Here is an 18,346-nt window from a genome sequence, read left to right as displayed (position 1 = left end):
TTCTAATAAATATCAACTTTTACACTTTTCCTTATTTTGTCTAATATACCGCCATTTTTGAAATATCAATTTTCTGTGTCAATTATCAAATAGCTATGTAAATTATCTTGTTCCATATTCTATCGTGACAAATTTACGGTAGATAATAAGATATATGTTGCACGAAGCCAAATAAAATATTCTCGGGTACATCTATATAGAGTTATCAAAGGTACCAGGATTATAATTTAGTACGCCAGTCTACATAAGACTCATCAGTGACGCTCACAACAAAATTGTTATAATGCCAAAAGAAGTAAAAAGTTAAAGAGCAATGAGAATCCAAAATTCCAAAAAGTTGTGCCATATACGGATAAGGTAATCTATACCTGGGATAAGAAAATCCTTAGTTTTTCGAAAAATTCAAAGTTTTGTAAACATGAAATTTATAAAAATGACCACATTATTGATGTTCATGTCAACACCGAAGTGCTGACTATTGGGCTGGTGATACCATCGGGGACGACACGTCCATCAGCAGTGGCATCGACCCAGCGATGGGAATAGTTATCAAAGGTACTAGGATTATAATTTAGTACGTCAGACGCGCGTTTCGTCTCCATCAGACTCATCAGTGACGCTCATATCAAAATAGTTATAATACCAAACAAGTACAAAGTTGAAGAGCAATGACGATCCAAAATTCCAAAAAAGTTGTGCCAAATACGGCTAAGGTAATCTATGCCTGGGATTAGAAAATCCTTAGTTTTTCGAAAAATTCAAAGTTTTGTAAACATGAAATTTATAAAAATGACCACATTATTGATATTCATGTCAAAACCGAAGTGCTGAATACTGGGCTGGTGATACCCTCGTAGACGAAACGTCCACCAGCAATGGCATCGAACCAGTGGTGTAAATAGTTATCAAAGGTACCAGGATTATAATTTAGTACGCCAGACGCGCGTTTCGTCTACATAAGACTCATCAGTGACGCTCATATGAAATAGTTATAATGCCAAACAAGTAAAAAGTTAAAGAGCAATGAGGATCCAAAATTCCAAAAGTTGTGCCAAATACAGCTAAGGTAATCTATGCCTGGGATAAGAAAATCCTTAGTTTTTCGAAAAATTTAAAGTTTTGTAAACATAAAAATGACCACATTATTGATATTCATGTCAACACCGAAGTGCTGACTACTGGGCTGGTGATACCCTCGGGAACGAAACGTCCACCAGCAGTGGCATATAGTAATTTAATAACCAAACATTAATAGCAAGAAGTCATACAATAGAAACTTTGCTAAAATTATCATTTAGATCTTTATCTTTTATATAAGCTTTGGATTTCAAATATTTTGGCCACGAGCATTACTGGGGGGACATGTATTGTCGAAATGCACATCTGGTGCAGGAAAATTGGTACTGTTAATGTTATTTCATGTGAAAATATTAATTATACAGCAAAGAACATAACTTACATTAATCAGATAATATATTGTGTCTACAAGAATGAAAAAAATAACAATAATACAGGAAATATAAATTCGGGATACAATTTCCTGCGACTGTAATTTTCAATCTCGTTCAAATCTAACTTATCAATACACAATATAAATTGACCGCGAAATCACAATGACTAATCAGATACGTAATTTAAAAAAAGAACCCTTTGAATATTCATGAACTAAATATAAAAAGTAAAGTGTAGATTTGGACTTAAGTGATTATTCCTTTATCAAAATTTAAGAGTAAAACGTTTATATTAAATACAATTAATTTGAAGTACTCTAAAGATATGTTTACTATTATTTAATAAGCGTAAAAATAACACTACTACATATGCCATTGTTTTTCAACAAGAAACAATGAAATTTACATTTTTTAGTCTTGTGATAAATGTCTGTTTAATTTTAAGTTACAGTCCGTCTTCGGTTTTGAAATTGCTCCGCTGCGTTGAAGACCGATGGTGGCCAAAGGCTGTTTTCTGCTCTTTGGTAGAGTTTTTGTATCTTTGTATCTATTGTATTATACAGTTTTTATGTCCCAACCTGCTATCCCTTTTCCTTCATATTTATACAGTTTTGATGACTTTCCTCTTAAGCTTTGATATCTCTATTGTGATATATATTGAATCAGTTTTGACTTTTTATTATAAGATATCGATTTTTATAGTTTTGACTTTCATAGGTTACATGTTAAGTAAACTTGTTGAGGCTTCACACAGACAGCAGATAAAACAGCAGGACATTCAAACTTTGACTCACTATTACAGACGAGGAAGATACCAATAACAGTCATGCTCATCAGTCGAAAATGGACTGACAGCGTCACAGCTAAAAAAAACGACCAAAAGACCAACAAAAGTACACAACATAGAACATGTAGAACACCTGCATGTTGATCGTGTGAGTATAAAACCGGAAATAGGTGCGATTCGGTAGTTCACATTTGAGGAAAAGGGGACGGGATTGTAGTTACGAAATTTGGAATATATCTGCTATCATCTGTGAAACGATATACGGCCAAGCAACTAGTGATGGCGTCCGTAGTATTTACAAAAAAAAGGTTTAAAATTCACTAATAAGATATTATGCTTTTGTAGTTTCTTTGTGATCCTCTGTAAGGGATATAAGCCGATAACAATCCATTGTTGTTTTTTCTCGGGTTTTATTTTTTAAGAGGTGATTAAGAAAAAAAGAATAACATATGGAAACAGGTTCTTATTAAACCAATTCGAGTGCACTGCAGTCGATTTTATTTCAAATATACAATTAATATGAACAAATGAACTGATAACAATAGTTATAACAACATGCTATCAGTTATATTCTTCTGTTGGAATTTTTAAGAGACTGTTAATATTTACCCAAACGATACCACCTGAATAACCCCCCTCTTTTTCTATTTTGTTTCTACAATGTCATGTCGCTCTTTTTTCGTTTATTTGTTTATTGAGTTTTGTTTTGATTTTTGTTTAGAAATAAATAATTATAAAACGATCACTGCGAAAAAGTGCGAATCGGAAACACGATTGGTTTGCTTAACAGATAAAATGCGGTAATGTCTTCCTTTATTCTGCTTCCCATATTCATCGTCGTTCATAAGCGAAGTGTTGCATTAAATCAATAATATCAAACTTAAAAAACAACAACTTGAAAATTAACGCCTGGAAATTACATAACTATTGTAGTCCCTTAGTTCATGAAGGAAGTTCTAGATTCGCATTTTGTAAACTGGATAAGGTTTAGGTTGTTCATGGAACTTTTAATGCAACATGATCCATCAAATTTTAGAAGCATTTCTTTATTGCTTTTTTCATTTTTATTGTAGTTGAAAATAATGTTAAGAAGAATCAGAGCAAAACCAGAGGTAAATTTTGATAACCAGCAAAAACAAGACTTACAACAAGCATTATCAACTTATTGAATAAGTGCTAAATGAAACAACCCAAAAAAACATGAAAAAAATGGGTGTCATATAAGTATTGGTAGTGTTTAAATTAATTTGAAAATGATTTTTTTTCTCAAGAAACCGTTTTGATGAGTGACAAAATTATTGTATTGGAAGATGACTTTTATAAAATGTTTTTTTTAATCTATCATTTACCTGGAAGAATAAGTTATTCTACATTTAGCGTAAGGAGGGATATTCCTAAAACTATTGGACAGCTAAAGGTAACATAATGGTTTCTTACAGGTAAATGATAGTCCAATCACTGAACTAAAGAACGGGTAAAACAATAGAATGACGTCACAACAATGTTTAAATAAATAAAATCATAATAGGAAGTACAAGCCCTTGCATATCGTATCAACTTGAAGATATATACTCCGTATGCAGTTAATGCTGAAATGTCGCTGCCTAGAAATGTAAAGGTTCACATTCGGAAAGCGGTAATCATCTCCTTTGTAGCAAAGTTTGTTTCCATCTATATCGAAACAACTGTTTATGTTCAGCTCAGGAATATGTTTTTGATATCATTTACATCCCATTTTTTTTACGGTTCGTATTTCCCAGTCGTTACTTTCCAATTTAGTGTTTTATCTACTACTGTTCGTTCATTTCCATAAAACAATTAAAACATCACGTTATTAATTTATTGCGTCCTAAGCCCTTTGTTGTATTCACTTCACCAAGAACGTTCATAGCCGAATATTTAAAAGCTTGCATTGCAGAATAAAGCTGCAAAAATTTAAAATAAATAATACAAATCATTTTAATAATGTTCAATAACTTGAAATGACATTATTTAAAAATAGGGCAAATAAGAATCTCTTGCTTTTCGGACACTTTGGTGTGAATATTATTCATTAAAATATGGAGTGATGGTTTTGTCGTTAATACATTCAAAAAGTTCAAAACGTTTATTGTAGAAATTACATGGGAAATTCTATAAAACCCTATTAAAAACTTTAAAATACAAAACAAAACAATTAAAAAGAAAACAAAATAAAAAACGAAAAAAAAACATAAATATACATAATCAAAACTCAATATTTATAAAACATAGGTTGCTGAAAGTGAAAGCTTACTCCAAATGCAATCCTAATTATGGATAGAAATACTATGCGTCCCTTCAAGTAAATAAACTAATCATAGATACCAGGATTGAAATTTTATATTAACGACAGACGCGCGAAATTAAGTTTCGTCTACAAAAGACTCATCAGTGACGCTCGAATAATAAATACGGCTACGGTAGAAAAGTCTTAGTATTTAAAAGATTTAACTGATAATTTATAATTATGAACATATCAATGATAACTCAAGTCAACACAGAAGTGCTGACTACTGGGCTTGTGATACCCTCGGGGTTTTAAATAAACTCCACCAACAGAGGCCTTGACCAAGTGGGTGTAGATAAACTCATCATAGATACCAGAATTGAAATTTACATTTGAACATTGTTGATTATGTTCCGCACTAACAGGTGTCGTTCTATGTGTAAAGTTAAGTTCTATTTTTCTTTTACTAAATACTGCTTATTTCTCATGTTTGGTTTGGAGCAGCTTTCTGCTATATTTGATTTATTTTTTAATGGTTTCTAAATTGACATTCCGTGCAAACTAGATATATGTATAAATATATATGTTTGCTATAACTGCTTTAATATGACTGTTTGGTTGAAACTAATTGATATGTTAAATGATTAACATGTTATATGAATATAATAATGAGATCAATAATAGAAGATATGGTATCATTGGCAATGAGAAAACTCTCCACAAGAGACCAAAATGACACAGAAATTAACAACTAAAGTAGTTCATCAATCGTCAATTTCTAAAATGATTCATGTTTTACACATGTATTGACTTTAATATAGTTATCTACCTTTGAATGCCATAAATCTCACTTATCTGTTAGCAAACGGGTATGATTAACAGTATATCGATTTTTGTGCAAATAAACACACACATAAAAAGAAAACATACGTTGATAAACCTAATGAAATAAAAATGGTGGGACATCTTCTACATTTGTTGTTTCTTAATCTATTCGCTCAAATTGTTCCAAATGGACGTTCCTTAGAACGTAAGTAATAATTAATTTTCGTCTGTATTAATTAGTAACATATGATGGATACGTCTCTTTTGTTTACCGTTTTGCTGTTACAAAACTGGTGGACCATGTTAAAATTAAGAAATGCATAACTCCGGGTTTTGATTTTAATTTTGTCCTTTTTGGCAGGTTTATTATAATCTAATATCTATGCCACAATATATTAAAATCATCACCAAAGATACATAAATTGTCAAAATGCACTTCCGGTTCATTACAATGTATACAGTTAATCTTGTAAAAATTATTTCTGTTAATGTTTGGAGACTACTAAAACAGGTGTAATAAAAAGTAAAATCACAAAAATACTGAACACCGAGGAAAATTCAAAACGGAAAGTCCTTAATCAAATGGCAAAATCAAATGACAAAACATATCAAACGAATAGACATCAACTGTCATATTCCGGACTTAGTGCAGGCATTTTCAAATGTAGAAAATGGTAGATTGAATCTGGTTTTATAGAGCTAAACCTCTCACTTGTACGACAGTCTCATGAAATTCCATTATATTGACAACGACAATGAACAAAATATCACAAATAGGACAACAACAACACCACGAACCCCACCAAAAACTGGCGGTGATTACATGTGCTTCGGAAGGATAAGCAGATCATGTTCAACATGTGGCACCTGTCGTGTTGCTCATATTATTACAAAGGCGGTAAATAGTCTAATTCGGTTGGTCACATTCGTGAAAAGGGAAGGGGTTGGTCGTTATGAAATAAGGAAAATATCCGATATCATTTGTATTTATAACGAATATTCCTTAACGGTCAACCTGTGGTGGCTTCCGTAAAATTTACGAAGAGATAACTTCAACTTCACCATTTCAACTCTTGGTTTAAAAATGCAATGGTCACAATCAGGAAGCTGAAATCATCGTGTGTGTTTGTTAAGTTTTGTTTTCAACCGACCCTGATAGTAAATTTCTAGATATAAGTTCTAATCAAAATCTAAAGGTCAATCACATCAAACGAATGGATAATAACTGTCATATTCCTGATTTGGTACAGGCATTTTCTTATGTAGAAATGGTGGATTGAATGGACATATGAATCAAAATATCGATTCAATTAAGGCAACAGTAGTGATTGAGAAAAAAATATCCGGGTTAAAAACTAAAACTGAAGGAAACACATCAAATATAAGAGGAGAACTAAGACACAACAGAAACACACAACACTAAAATGAACACACATAGAAACCTATAATATAACAATGGCCATTTTCTTGACTTGGTAACATTTGTTCAGCTTTCACTGTAAACAAAAAATGGGAAAGATAGTTTGAGATTCAAAACAAGCTAAACGATTTTAATGTTTCTCATGCCTGCTAAATCAATCTGTTATAATTAGAGTACGTTTGACCTAAAGTTTAAAATTGGTTGTGTCGTTTCGAAATTAAGTGTCATGTCTTGATATCAACGACAGATGAAATATACCAAAGGGATAAACCAACACAAAATAGAACAAAATATGTTTATTTTTTCTTTTCCTTTGTCTTATATTCACACTTGTGGATTTGATTCTTGTTTTCACAAATTAGTTGTATGCTGAGTCATCTGAAGAATGTTGTGTTTGATGATATTCTTCTTTTTTTACGCCATGGTGTCTTGATATTAGACTACTTGATTGTTTTATCGTTCATTGACTGATATATTCGATTGCCCCTTTGCTGTAGTCTCTCCTTTCATAGCAATTGCCAATACAAAATTGAAATGTCCGATTTTTGTTAAAATCAAATATCAATTTCAGTTTTAATTCTAATTTATTTCAAACTTCTCTTTTATTACAACTTGCGTACTTCGTAAAATAGAGATTTTGAAGTTTGTATTTGAATATTCATACATTACCTGTATAAAATAAAAGGGTGTTTACGATTACATTTTTTTTTTATTTATTTCTAAATGTAATCTAACTGTTTTATGTAGACATATAACTTGTAAGGATTGTCAAACTAATAATGAGTATTGCGCAAAACCATTATCAATCTATACACATAATCAATATGTTTGTAGAAGATGTATGCATGCAAAACGAAGTTGTCTTAAGATGTCCATACAAGAAGTCTATTGGTATATATCAAATATTTTACAATTCAAAGTGGAATGATATTAGCTGGAAGCCTTCTGCTCCGATTGTTTGTACAGCATTGGATCACACATGGAATGATTGCAAATCCGTAATTTCCTACACACACATACAGGACCGGTGCATGGCGACAGATACATGTACCGTGGTCATGAACTACAATCCATGTTTTTCAGAACCTTTGGCGTATGCTACAATATACTATAAATGCATAGGTTTGTTTTACATTAAAGTTCCTAAAAATTACAATTGAAGGATATTATTTAAAAATATTACCGAAATTGATATACAATAAAATTCAATAGAACACAAGCCATAAGGTTAATTATTATCATGTCTATGAAAAGAAGCTTTCGTAAAAGATGGACACCTGACCGCTCAAAGCTGAATTAAGAAGCATATTCAAATCTACAATGCACGATAAGGTCACTTGTTTCTGATCCTTTAAAAATTCTTGAGGTTGTGGAAGTCTTTTTCACTTCACAACAAATATGTTGTTATTACAGCAGACAAAGACATACACAGTGTTCATTGATTTTAGTTTCAAAATTATGTCCTTTTTCGTGTCAACATAAAAAGAACGATAACAATCTCATATCTTTAAACTGGACATCTTAACTTCACCAAAAATCGTATAAAGAATGATTTATTGCAAGGTCATCAATATATTCGATTTAGTATATGTTAAAAGTTCTAAACACATTTCTCTGACAAATACTGTTATAATAATATTTTACTTACGTTGTCAATCAGATGTGAATTCTTAAAACGTCTACAGTTCTTATCTACATGAAACATGTGTAGCTGTTTAATAATTTTTTTTTACACTTTTGCATTTTATATAAATGATTGACATTTCTAGGTTTTGCACTACTATTTCCTTTTAATAATTTCAACAAAAATGGGAAAATTGACACAATGTTACATTTGTTGTTGTACTCATATAAAGAAAATTTCATAAATACCGTTTTGGAACAGAACATTTTAAGTAGCGTTAACTTAAGGCAAAGAAACATAGTCTTTATCGCATTTGGACTTCATGCCAATCTCTCATTTAATATAAAAAAAGAAGATGTGGTATGATTGCCAATGACACAACTGTCCACAAGAGACCAAAATTACACATGGGTAAATTTCAAATCGAGGTGTTTAATCGCTATATGCATAGGTTTAAAATTCAGATATATAATATCTAAAAATTAATTAATCCACACTTGATTCAAAACACAGACATGAAGTTCCTTGAAAGATGTTGCTCCATTTCCAAGGCCTCTCTTTGAGACTTTGTAATGATGAACAGCAAGAAAAGATTTTTTCACTTGCTTTTAGTTCTTATGGACGTACAATGAACTTGTGTAAAGCTAGTTGATAACTTTTCTATTCAATTTCACAGTAATATAGCAAGGAGCAATATCACAATAAACTTGATTATTTTAAATGCATCGTTTTATGCCAATACAATGAAAAATAAGTTAACTTTAACAAGATCATCGAAGCTTCTATAATTCGGATTGCACCAAAACATCCGCATATTATTTGAAAATTAAGGTGAGTGTTACCATGGTAACTTAATTTGAATTTTTATAATTCTCACTTATATCACACTTCCCTAAGTTAGTTGTTTGTACATAAACACCGATTTTACCTTATGTTCAATTAACAATGTAAGCATCACATGTATTTTTAGATCCAAGATATGAACACGTTTATCCACTGATTAAATACTACGACAGTAGAATACCGCATATTACATCTACACATGTACAGAATCGTATGTATATCATTAGCTATGTTAGTAAAAACACAATTTGAAACGTAAAAATTATGTACAAAGTGCTGAATAAAAATATCTTATATGTTCATAACTGCTACGAAAGCAGCGTATATCGACAGGTCTCATAAAAGACAGAATGTATATGGACGCGTCTTTTTTTTTTATTTTCTAGAGACCAGGGCATACTCATTAAAATTGCCAATGATTGTTCTTAGCAAACGTATGTTAATTTCGAAACATATATGCCAATTAGAGGTTGCGCTTTGTAAATATAGCTGTTTCTCAAACCAAACCTCTTAAATATTCGTAAAAAATTAATTTTGTTTACATACTGGTTCCCAGTTATGCTCTCTGTGTTCCATCTCACAGATACATAACTTGGGAATGTTACCAGTAAATATACATGTGCATATTGTTAGCATTGAAATCTGTGGTAACCTTTCATCCGAGGTAGGGGTAGTTAAGAAAATTAGTGTTAGTTTTAACTCTGAGAAGTTCAGAGCATATAAACGTTGAAAATATGCCGCATAGCCCTATATTTTGACCTTTAAAAAAATTGTAGTGCATATGAACTTTCTATTCTAGGATAAGATTTCAAAACTTCATAGTAAAAGTGGTACAGTTTTAGCCGTGAAAGGAGTTCCTATGGGAAATTGCATTGTAAATATTTACAGAAATGCAATCTATAGTGACATGTCGACATGAAACAGGTTTACTAATGCATTGAGAATTCAGAATGGAAACTGGTACTCAGTCAAAGGGACATCAACCAGACGAAGGAGCAGAAAAAAGCCGAAGGCCAACAATTGGTCTTCAACAATACCAGAAAATCCCAAACCCATGAAAAAGTATTTTTGAATAGTTTATTAAACTAAACGTAATAACTGAAACCTTATCACCTATTGGATTTTTTTTAAAGTTATACATATTTCTACTTTTAGCTGATAAATCAACTCCTCATTTGGATAATCAAAAAGATGATGATGACGATGACGGCGACGACAACGACAACGAAAGCCAAAGCAGCAACTCATGTATGTAAACATTTATTTTGTAGATTCAAAATACATAATCAAATACATAAGTAAATAGTATTTTCTCTTAAAATGTTATTTAAAATACTTTACCTTTAAACTGCCTTTGAATTTATGTTTGCAGTTAAAGCAAATACAAGTTTAACAATAACCTGCAATATTATCTCATTCTTTATACAATTGAATAGCATAGTGAAATTATGAATAAACTCATCATCAGGATTAAAATTTTATAAAAACGCCAGACGCGCGTTTCGTCTACAAAAGACTCATCAGTGACGCTCAAATAAAAAAATGTTTAAAAGGCCAATTAAAGTACGACGTAAAAGAGCATTGAGGACCAAAAATTCTTAAAAGTTTTGCCAAATACAGCTAAGGTAATCTATTCCTGAGGTAGAAATGTCTTTGTATTTCAAAAATTTAAAGTTTTGTTAACAGTAAATTTATTATTATGAACATATCAATGATAACTCAGGTCAACACAGACGTGCTGATTACTGGGCTGATGATACCTTCGAGGAAATAAATCTCCACCAGCAGTGGCGTCACACTTTCAAAAAAGCATATGGACGTTTAATATAGATCAATAATGCAAAAACAAATATCGATCTTAATTCTAAGAAGTCAATTAGTGTCTTCTATATAATATTCCGAATTATTCAGTGAAGTTTGTTATTATATTTAATGGACTTTGATCACACCACAACAAACTGACAACTCATTTCGTTAATTTGAAAGTTTTCTGAACTTTTCCAGTAAAAATTGGACTAGGGACAGCTTTAGGCATTACATCGATTATAGCAGTTATTGCTCTGATTTGCATTCTTAAATACAGGTAAGTGGAGAAGCTCGCTTTTTTGGTTTTTTTTCTCTTGTGTGTGATTGATTTAGTTAAAAAGAAGGCAAAAATCTAGCAGGAAGACAAGACACATAATAACCTAAGCAATAAGATTTATCAGAGAGAACAAATAGACAAATCAAACAAAACAAACAACCCAACAGAATAACCCAAACAAAACAGTTTCGAACTATATGTTTGCGGAATGATAACCAGTTTTAGCCAAGCACGTGGCACATACCGTATTGTTTATGACTTTGGTTGAAAGTAAGTCGTAAACGGAGATTTAAAGTTGGTATAAATACAATAAATATATTCGAATATCAAGTTATACGATTAATTTTTATCATTTTGATGTAACCATTTTGTTATTAACTGACTGACTGGTGACCAAAACTTTAAGTCAAATAAATAGATGAATTAAAACTTTACGGTTTTCACGTTGACCTCATTTTTCAAATGTGTTTTTTTCTTGGTTGTAAATAAACATTTGAAATCATCGTGTTTTAGCTGACGGGCATGATTAATTTAGTAGAAATGCTAGAACAAAAAACGATGTGTACGTACAAGAAAGCATAGGGGTTACATTTATATAACTAACGTAACATTTGTATCAAATATAGTTTCTTTTGTGTCAAACAAACATTAACAAAAAGATGTGGAAGATATCAAAAGAACATTTAAGACTGTTTATGTGGACAAAAGTAAAATCACAAAAATACTGAACCTAGAGGAAAATCAATTCGGAAAGTCCATAATCATATGGCAAAATCAAATAACAAAACACATAAAAAACGAATGGACAAGAACTGTCATATTCCTGACTTGGTACAAGCATTTTCAAATGTAGACAATGGTGGATTAAACCTGGTTTTATAGCTCTAACACTCTCACTTTGATGACAGTCTTCCGTTATATTTACAATGATGCCAAAGAAAGATGGAAGATACCAAAGAACATTTAAGAGCACCTGAGATCACCCGTAGTTTTTGGTGGGGTTCGTGTTGTTTATTCTTTAGTTTTCTATGTTGTGTCATGTATACTATTGTTTTTCTGTTTGTCTTTTTCATTTTTAGCCATGGCGTTGTCAGTTTGTTTTCGATTTATGAGTTTGACTGTCCCTTTGGTATCTTTCGTCCCTCTTTTAAGACTTTTTATGTGGTTCCTAACTCTACCAGCTTAACGTTTTACTCACATTGTATTCTTAATGATCTCATTGATCAAAATCAGTGTCTATCAAACTGCTATATATCCAATGATTTTTTCCCGTGGAAGTGTGTGGTTCAAAGTTTTTATATTTTTGTGAAAGGGTCAAAGTAATGATTTTGACAAACTTTTATAAAAACTAAACGAACCAAACTCATTTTAGTCAAGGTGTTTGGTACCACCTTAAGTCGAGAAACTCTCTCAACGCCATGGCAAACACAAGAGACTACGAACTGAAAAATAATTTAAAAGGCCCAGAATATGTTGATTAAAAAACTACAGGTTTAAAATTGTTATATGTGAATACTATTTCTTATAAGTTAATAACATAAATTTCCTGATTGTCAAACTAAACAACACCATAACAATCAAAACAAAGGAGTAAACAAAGACTCACAAAACCAAAGGACATTTACATCAACAGTTATAAGAAACACATTAGTAACTATAATGTTAAGCTAAGATTTGTACTGCTGCTTGTTTTATAATATCGTTTTAAATAGTATTGTACAACATTCATTGGATAATTTGTATTAATAGTTGATATAACAGAGTACTTGCGATTGACAGAGTAGTAAAATACTGGTTTTTTGTGTTTGCTCTTTAGAAGGAACAAACCTGAGCAAAGATCAATCCCTACACCTTGCAGCAATCATTTGACTTATGGTTATAATCACGGCTTTCAAAACCCAAGGGCATACCAGATTTCAGCTTCAAATCCAGGATACAGTCCAACAATGGTGGATAGAGTCGATATAGCTAACGATAGCAGTTATGCTCTTCCTTCATATGAAGAAGCAGTCGGAAACATGTACGAAGAGGTGAATTATAGAAGTTCAACTCCAAGAGCACCAAAAGGGCCAGAGTGATTCAAATAAATTTTATAGAAACAACTGTTGCAACGATTTGCTAATTCAATCTTTTCATGAAGTTTGCAATAAATAAATGACTAGCGTTGAAACAATGAGGTTTATATGGATAATATTTAAAATTCAAACGGATGTATTAGTTGATTTTATAATCCCGGTACCTTTTATAACTATTTACATAAAATGTTTACTCTTCCAGGAGACCTTTAGTCTTCATTAAAGGTAAATGTTGATTTGTATTGTTTTTTATATACATATTTTTAAAATTTTCAATTAAGGAATGTATCACCCTCATGCAAAGCTCTGTTTCCTTGCCCGGCTATGGCTATACTTTTTGTACTATTTTGGATTATTATAGTTCTTCATTTGATTTTGGTTTTCAATATTTTGGCCTCGAGCATCCATGATGAGACTTTTATTTTCGGAATGCGCATCTGGTGCATAAAAAAATTGGTACCGTTAATGTTATACTTACCGGTAAAATATAGATAAGCAGAGATCCATTCAAGAGAGAAGAAGCATATTATAACCGCCAGTCGAAGACTACAATTACATCACTTCCGGTTATCTTTAAAACAACCTACAGTCTCTTCTCTAACTTGCTACATTTTGTATACGAATACATTAATCTCCATTAATGTGGGGTTCACACATTGCCGATTGTTGCTTCCGTTTGAGATCAGACAGCGATAGGACACGAAAAGTGAAAAAGTAGAATTACTATCCTCAATTATCTGAAATGTCCTATCATTGTCTGAACGCAGTTGTTTGAGTTCGTTACAGATCCGTACGGGTCGGGATGGGTCCGAATAGTAAGGCGAAGTACCCCCTAACATTCGGGAAAACTCAGCCGATTTTGTCTAGTCAGATTAAATCTAATCACGACAACAATCGGATATTGTTTAGGAAGCGTCGATATTCAACCGTTTCCAAGCGAATTTGTCCCGATAATCCCGTTCTCAATCCGCTTCTAATCCGATTTGTATCTTTCGCATGGTAAAATTCGACCGAGTCTGTCATTACTGCGTCCTGATTCTACCGAATGTAATCCGACATAGCTCAGACAGTGACCAGACAGTGAACCGACGCTGATGGAAGTTATGCTTTCGAAAACTGTCAACATACTCGGGATGATCAGGTACTGTCGGAACGTAATCCTATCACGGTCCTCTTTTCGCATTGCAAACGGCTTTGTCTGGTCTCAGTCGTATTGTATTCTGTAATTGTCGGGATTCTGACGTGGGTATCATTGACGAATTTCTTATTAATAATGGGACTGTTCCGAAACAGTTTTGGCACAGACGGTTCGCAATCGACAAGATCTGGATGCAATCTGGACTCAATCGGCAGAAAAACAGCAATGAAAAAATTCTCCAGATCATTCCCGCTCCACATGACACCATCAAGAAAACACATAACATTGTTAGGATTTTGACTTGATACAGCAGAATCTGTCATGACATAGTCACGCTTGTAATCCGCTGAGTTTCCACGAATGTTACGGGACGCACCAAACTGTCGGGGTGGTTCACCGAACTAGCCGGACCATTCCCGACCCGTAGGAATCTTTAACGAACTTAAACGACTGCGGTTAGACAATGATATAACATTCCACATAATTGAGGATAGTACTCCGACTTTTTCATTTTTCGTGACCTATTGCTGTCTGATCCTAAACGGGAGCAATGATCGTCAATGTGTGAACCCCGCATTACAAACTTTAATTAAGGTTTGAATTTCCATCCACGATTCATTCACAGGATCTTGATCAGTCTTTTGACAAATTTTAATCGGGAATGGTCCTGTCAAGGACAGCAGTAAAAATTGTATATGTGTAACCTCAGCTTAAGCAAAATAACCGATATGTTCCGAATACAAACATTTCGGATATATTTATCTAAAAAGACAAAACACAGAAAGGACAAATGACCCTCTTGCCTCCTATAGACTTAAAATGTTCTGTTATAATGATATACATGTATACTTTTATGATAAACCTATAAGCTCTTTTGCTTCTTCAGGTTTTTAATAGACTACATAAACAGAAAATTAATTTAAGTGTATAAAACAATTGTTCTAGACGAAAGAAAATATATGTTCGATATTAATTTAACAAATACCTTTGTTTATATTTCTACTTTTTATAGATCAAGGGTTTGTTTCATTTTAGCGAGTCCAAATTAATGACCAAACTAATTCAATATATCTACAATGTTAATATATAAATGATATATGCTTTTCTTCTTCATCTTTTTATGTATTTGTATTGTGTAAAAAGAATGAAACTCCATTTATTGTAATAAAGAGTAGGTCGATATTCGCGTAATAATGTAATATATTATGTTTACTGTTCATTTTCCCCAGACTCTATACAGAAGAACTAATTCTGTGAGAGTAGGTGCATCATGGTGGGGACTAGACGCTAACAATGCCTAGGAATGTGTATGGCATTGCAGTCGATATAGGGGCAGGCTGGGATCGACTGACAACTATAAGTTTCAAATCTAAAACCTTCAACGTTAAGAACAAAATAAACGAAATGTTTTTCAATTATTTTCCTAATAAAAAAACACTAAATAGTTTTTTAAACTTGATTTATGATAATATTACAACTAATTATCTTTATTCCAATTAAACTTGGTTAAAAACTGAAATAAAAACTTTAAAATTGAGAATGGAAATGGGGAATGTGTCAAAGAGACAACAACCCGACCATAGAACAGACAATAGCCGAAGGCCACCGATGGTTCTTCAATGCAGCGAGAAACTCCCGCATCCGGAGGAGCCCTTCAGCTCGGTTGATTTGCTTTTGCGCCAATTTGCATTTAATTTGCACTAAAAAATCTTTCATTTGCGCCAATAATACAGATAAATACAGGTAAATAGTATAAGGAATGGCGTTTTTTTTTCAAAAAAAGAATTACTATGATAAAGACAGCTTTTTTTATGCATAATAAAACATATTTCTAAAAAATTCAGTGATCATAAAACCATACGAGGATATGTTCAAACACAGTTCTTTTACTTTGAACATATTTAAAAAGGAGTAAAATTGCGAGACAGTTATAAACATTATACACTTTAGTAAAGTCATAATTCTGTCCATACCATTTGTTATACTGGCTTAGCAAGTGTTGTGGTACACTTAAACGATTGTTAATATGATGCATATGATTAGCTATATACCGTTTGTGTGGTCATAATAAAAATACAGACTTATTTCCCCTGTTTGTCTTTGAACTGACAATTTCAATCTCAAACATGTGAACACTTTATAAATCTAAACCTCAGTTTTGAATAAGAAATGAGTATAAACAATTATCCAGGAGGAAAACTGTAGAAACAAATCTTATTCACGATACAGCAATGAATATTTAACTTTTCTGTCTTCTGTTACCTGTATTACCTGTGAAATTTGCATAAATGAAGTTATTATATTTTGGCGCAAATGAAATATAACCTTGTGGCGCAAATGAAAGATAAGATGTTTTTTAAATTGGCGCAAATGAAATGCGCCCCTTCAGCTGGCCCATACACATATATTGTACTAGTTTAGTGATATTGAACGTCATACTAAACTCCGAATTATACACAAGAAACTAAAATTAAAAATCACACAAGAATAACAAAGGCCCAGAGGCTCCTAATTTGGGAACTGCGCAAATATGTGGCGGGGTTAAACATGTTTATAAGATTTCAACCTTCCCCAGATACGTCTAGCCAATGTAGAAAAAAAACCGCACAGCAATATGCATAGTAAAACTTAGTTTAAGAGAAATCCGAGTCCGATGTCAAAAGATGTAACCAAAGAAAATACATAAATGACAATAATAAGTAAATAACAACAGACTACTAGCAGTTACCGACATGCCATCTCCAGACCTCAATTCAACTGATTGAAAGATTATGTCTTCATCATATGAATATAAAGCACAATCCCCCCGTTCGGGGTTTAGTATTATACAATCATAAAATATATGAGAAGACCATAACCCGTGTCATGCCAACAGCTGGTTTTAGAATACATATGTTTAATTCCGATTCTGGAGCAGAATTTGTATTTACTAGAAAATGCCGTGATGTCGCGGTACAACTGGGCAAGTGTAAAGGGAAAATAGTAGCAGATTTAGGAAGTCAAATTGCCACTTAGAAGCGCTGTGATTGGATGTAAGGGTACAATATATATTTTTTTATTGATTTATTTTTTAAAATGACGGTGAGCATGGATGTTCATGGATACTGCGTTGGAAGTTGATCATAATACTATTTGATTTCAATTTTTAAAACAGGATGATAAACAACTAACACCAAACATATCTGTTTTGCCCAGGATTAATATAAAAAGTGGTAAATTCAGAAAATATTAGTATTGTCGCATAAGGCAAAATACCCTAAACGAGGATGTTTTGCATTTGGTGAAAGCGTATATCAAAAATGCGTATTTAGTGAAAGATTGTTTCAAAGACACTTTGGTACACTTTCAAAGCAGGTACATTTTGTTTGGTTTCAGAGACACTTTGGTACACTTTCAAAGGAGGTACATTTTGTTTGGTTTCAGAGACACTTTGGTACACTTTCAAAGGAGGTACATTTTGTTTGGTTTCAGAGACACTTTGGTACACTTTCAAAGGAGGTACATTTTGTTTGGTTTCAGAGAACATGCAGCTCAATGAAATCAGCCTCTTCCTTAAAGTGGAACCTAACACTACAGGGAGATAACTCTGTAACGTCAGCTAAACGTTTTAATTACGTTGTGTTGTAAAAGGAATATTAAGCTTCTCAGTGATCAAAATTGGTGTTTGTCAAACTGCTAAATAACCAGTGTAATTTTTCTGACAAAACGGTTGGTTCAAAATTTTTTATATTTTTATATTTTTGTTAAAGGGTCAAAGTAAATACTTTACTTTGACAAAATTTTATGAAAATTAAACGAGTCAAATTAATTTTATTGAAAGTGTTGGGTACCACCTTAAGTAATATAGATTTA

At 32.3% G+C, this 18,346-nt stretch overlaps 1 protein-coding gene across 2 annotated transcripts in view; it reads left to right on the top strand.

Moving 5' to 3' along the window:
- LOC143056740 (uncharacterized) overlaps nucleotides 1-13,487 on the top strand; it is a 415,780-nt gene extending 402,293 nt beyond the window's left edge. Inside the window, exons 1-6 of one of the 2 annotated variants that reach the window (XM_076229892.1) lie at nucleotides 5,366-5,516; nucleotides 7,566-7,853; nucleotides 9,326-9,409; nucleotides 10,354-10,446; nucleotides 11,203-11,281; nucleotides 13,098-13,487. In XM_076229892.1, the coding sequence (XP_076086007.1) occupies nucleotides 5,441-5,516; nucleotides 7,566-7,853; nucleotides 9,326-9,409; nucleotides 10,354-10,446; nucleotides 11,203-11,281; nucleotides 13,098-13,359 (882 nt within the window). In that variant the 5' untranslated portion in view covers nucleotides 5,366-5,440 and the 3' untranslated portion in view covers nucleotides 13,360-13,487. Of the gene's footprint in view, nucleotides 1-5,365; nucleotides 5,517-7,565; nucleotides 7,854-9,325; nucleotides 9,410-10,353; nucleotides 10,447-11,202; nucleotides 11,282-13,097 lie in introns of those variants that run through there. The other variant, XR_012972486.1, reaches the window with a different exon arrangement.
- Nucleotides 13,488-18,346: the final 4,859 nt, after the last annotated feature.

The sequence above is a fragment of the Mytilus galloprovincialis genome, chromosome 13 (genome assembly GCF_965363235.1).
Source record: "Mytilus galloprovincialis chromosome 13, xbMytGall1.hap1.1, whole genome shotgun sequence".
NCBI lineage: Eukaryota > Metazoa > Mollusca > Bivalvia > Mytilida > Mytilidae > Mytilus > Mytilus galloprovincialis.
Note: the sequence above shows the minus strand (reverse complement) of the source record. Positions and strands in the feature narration are given on the sequence as shown.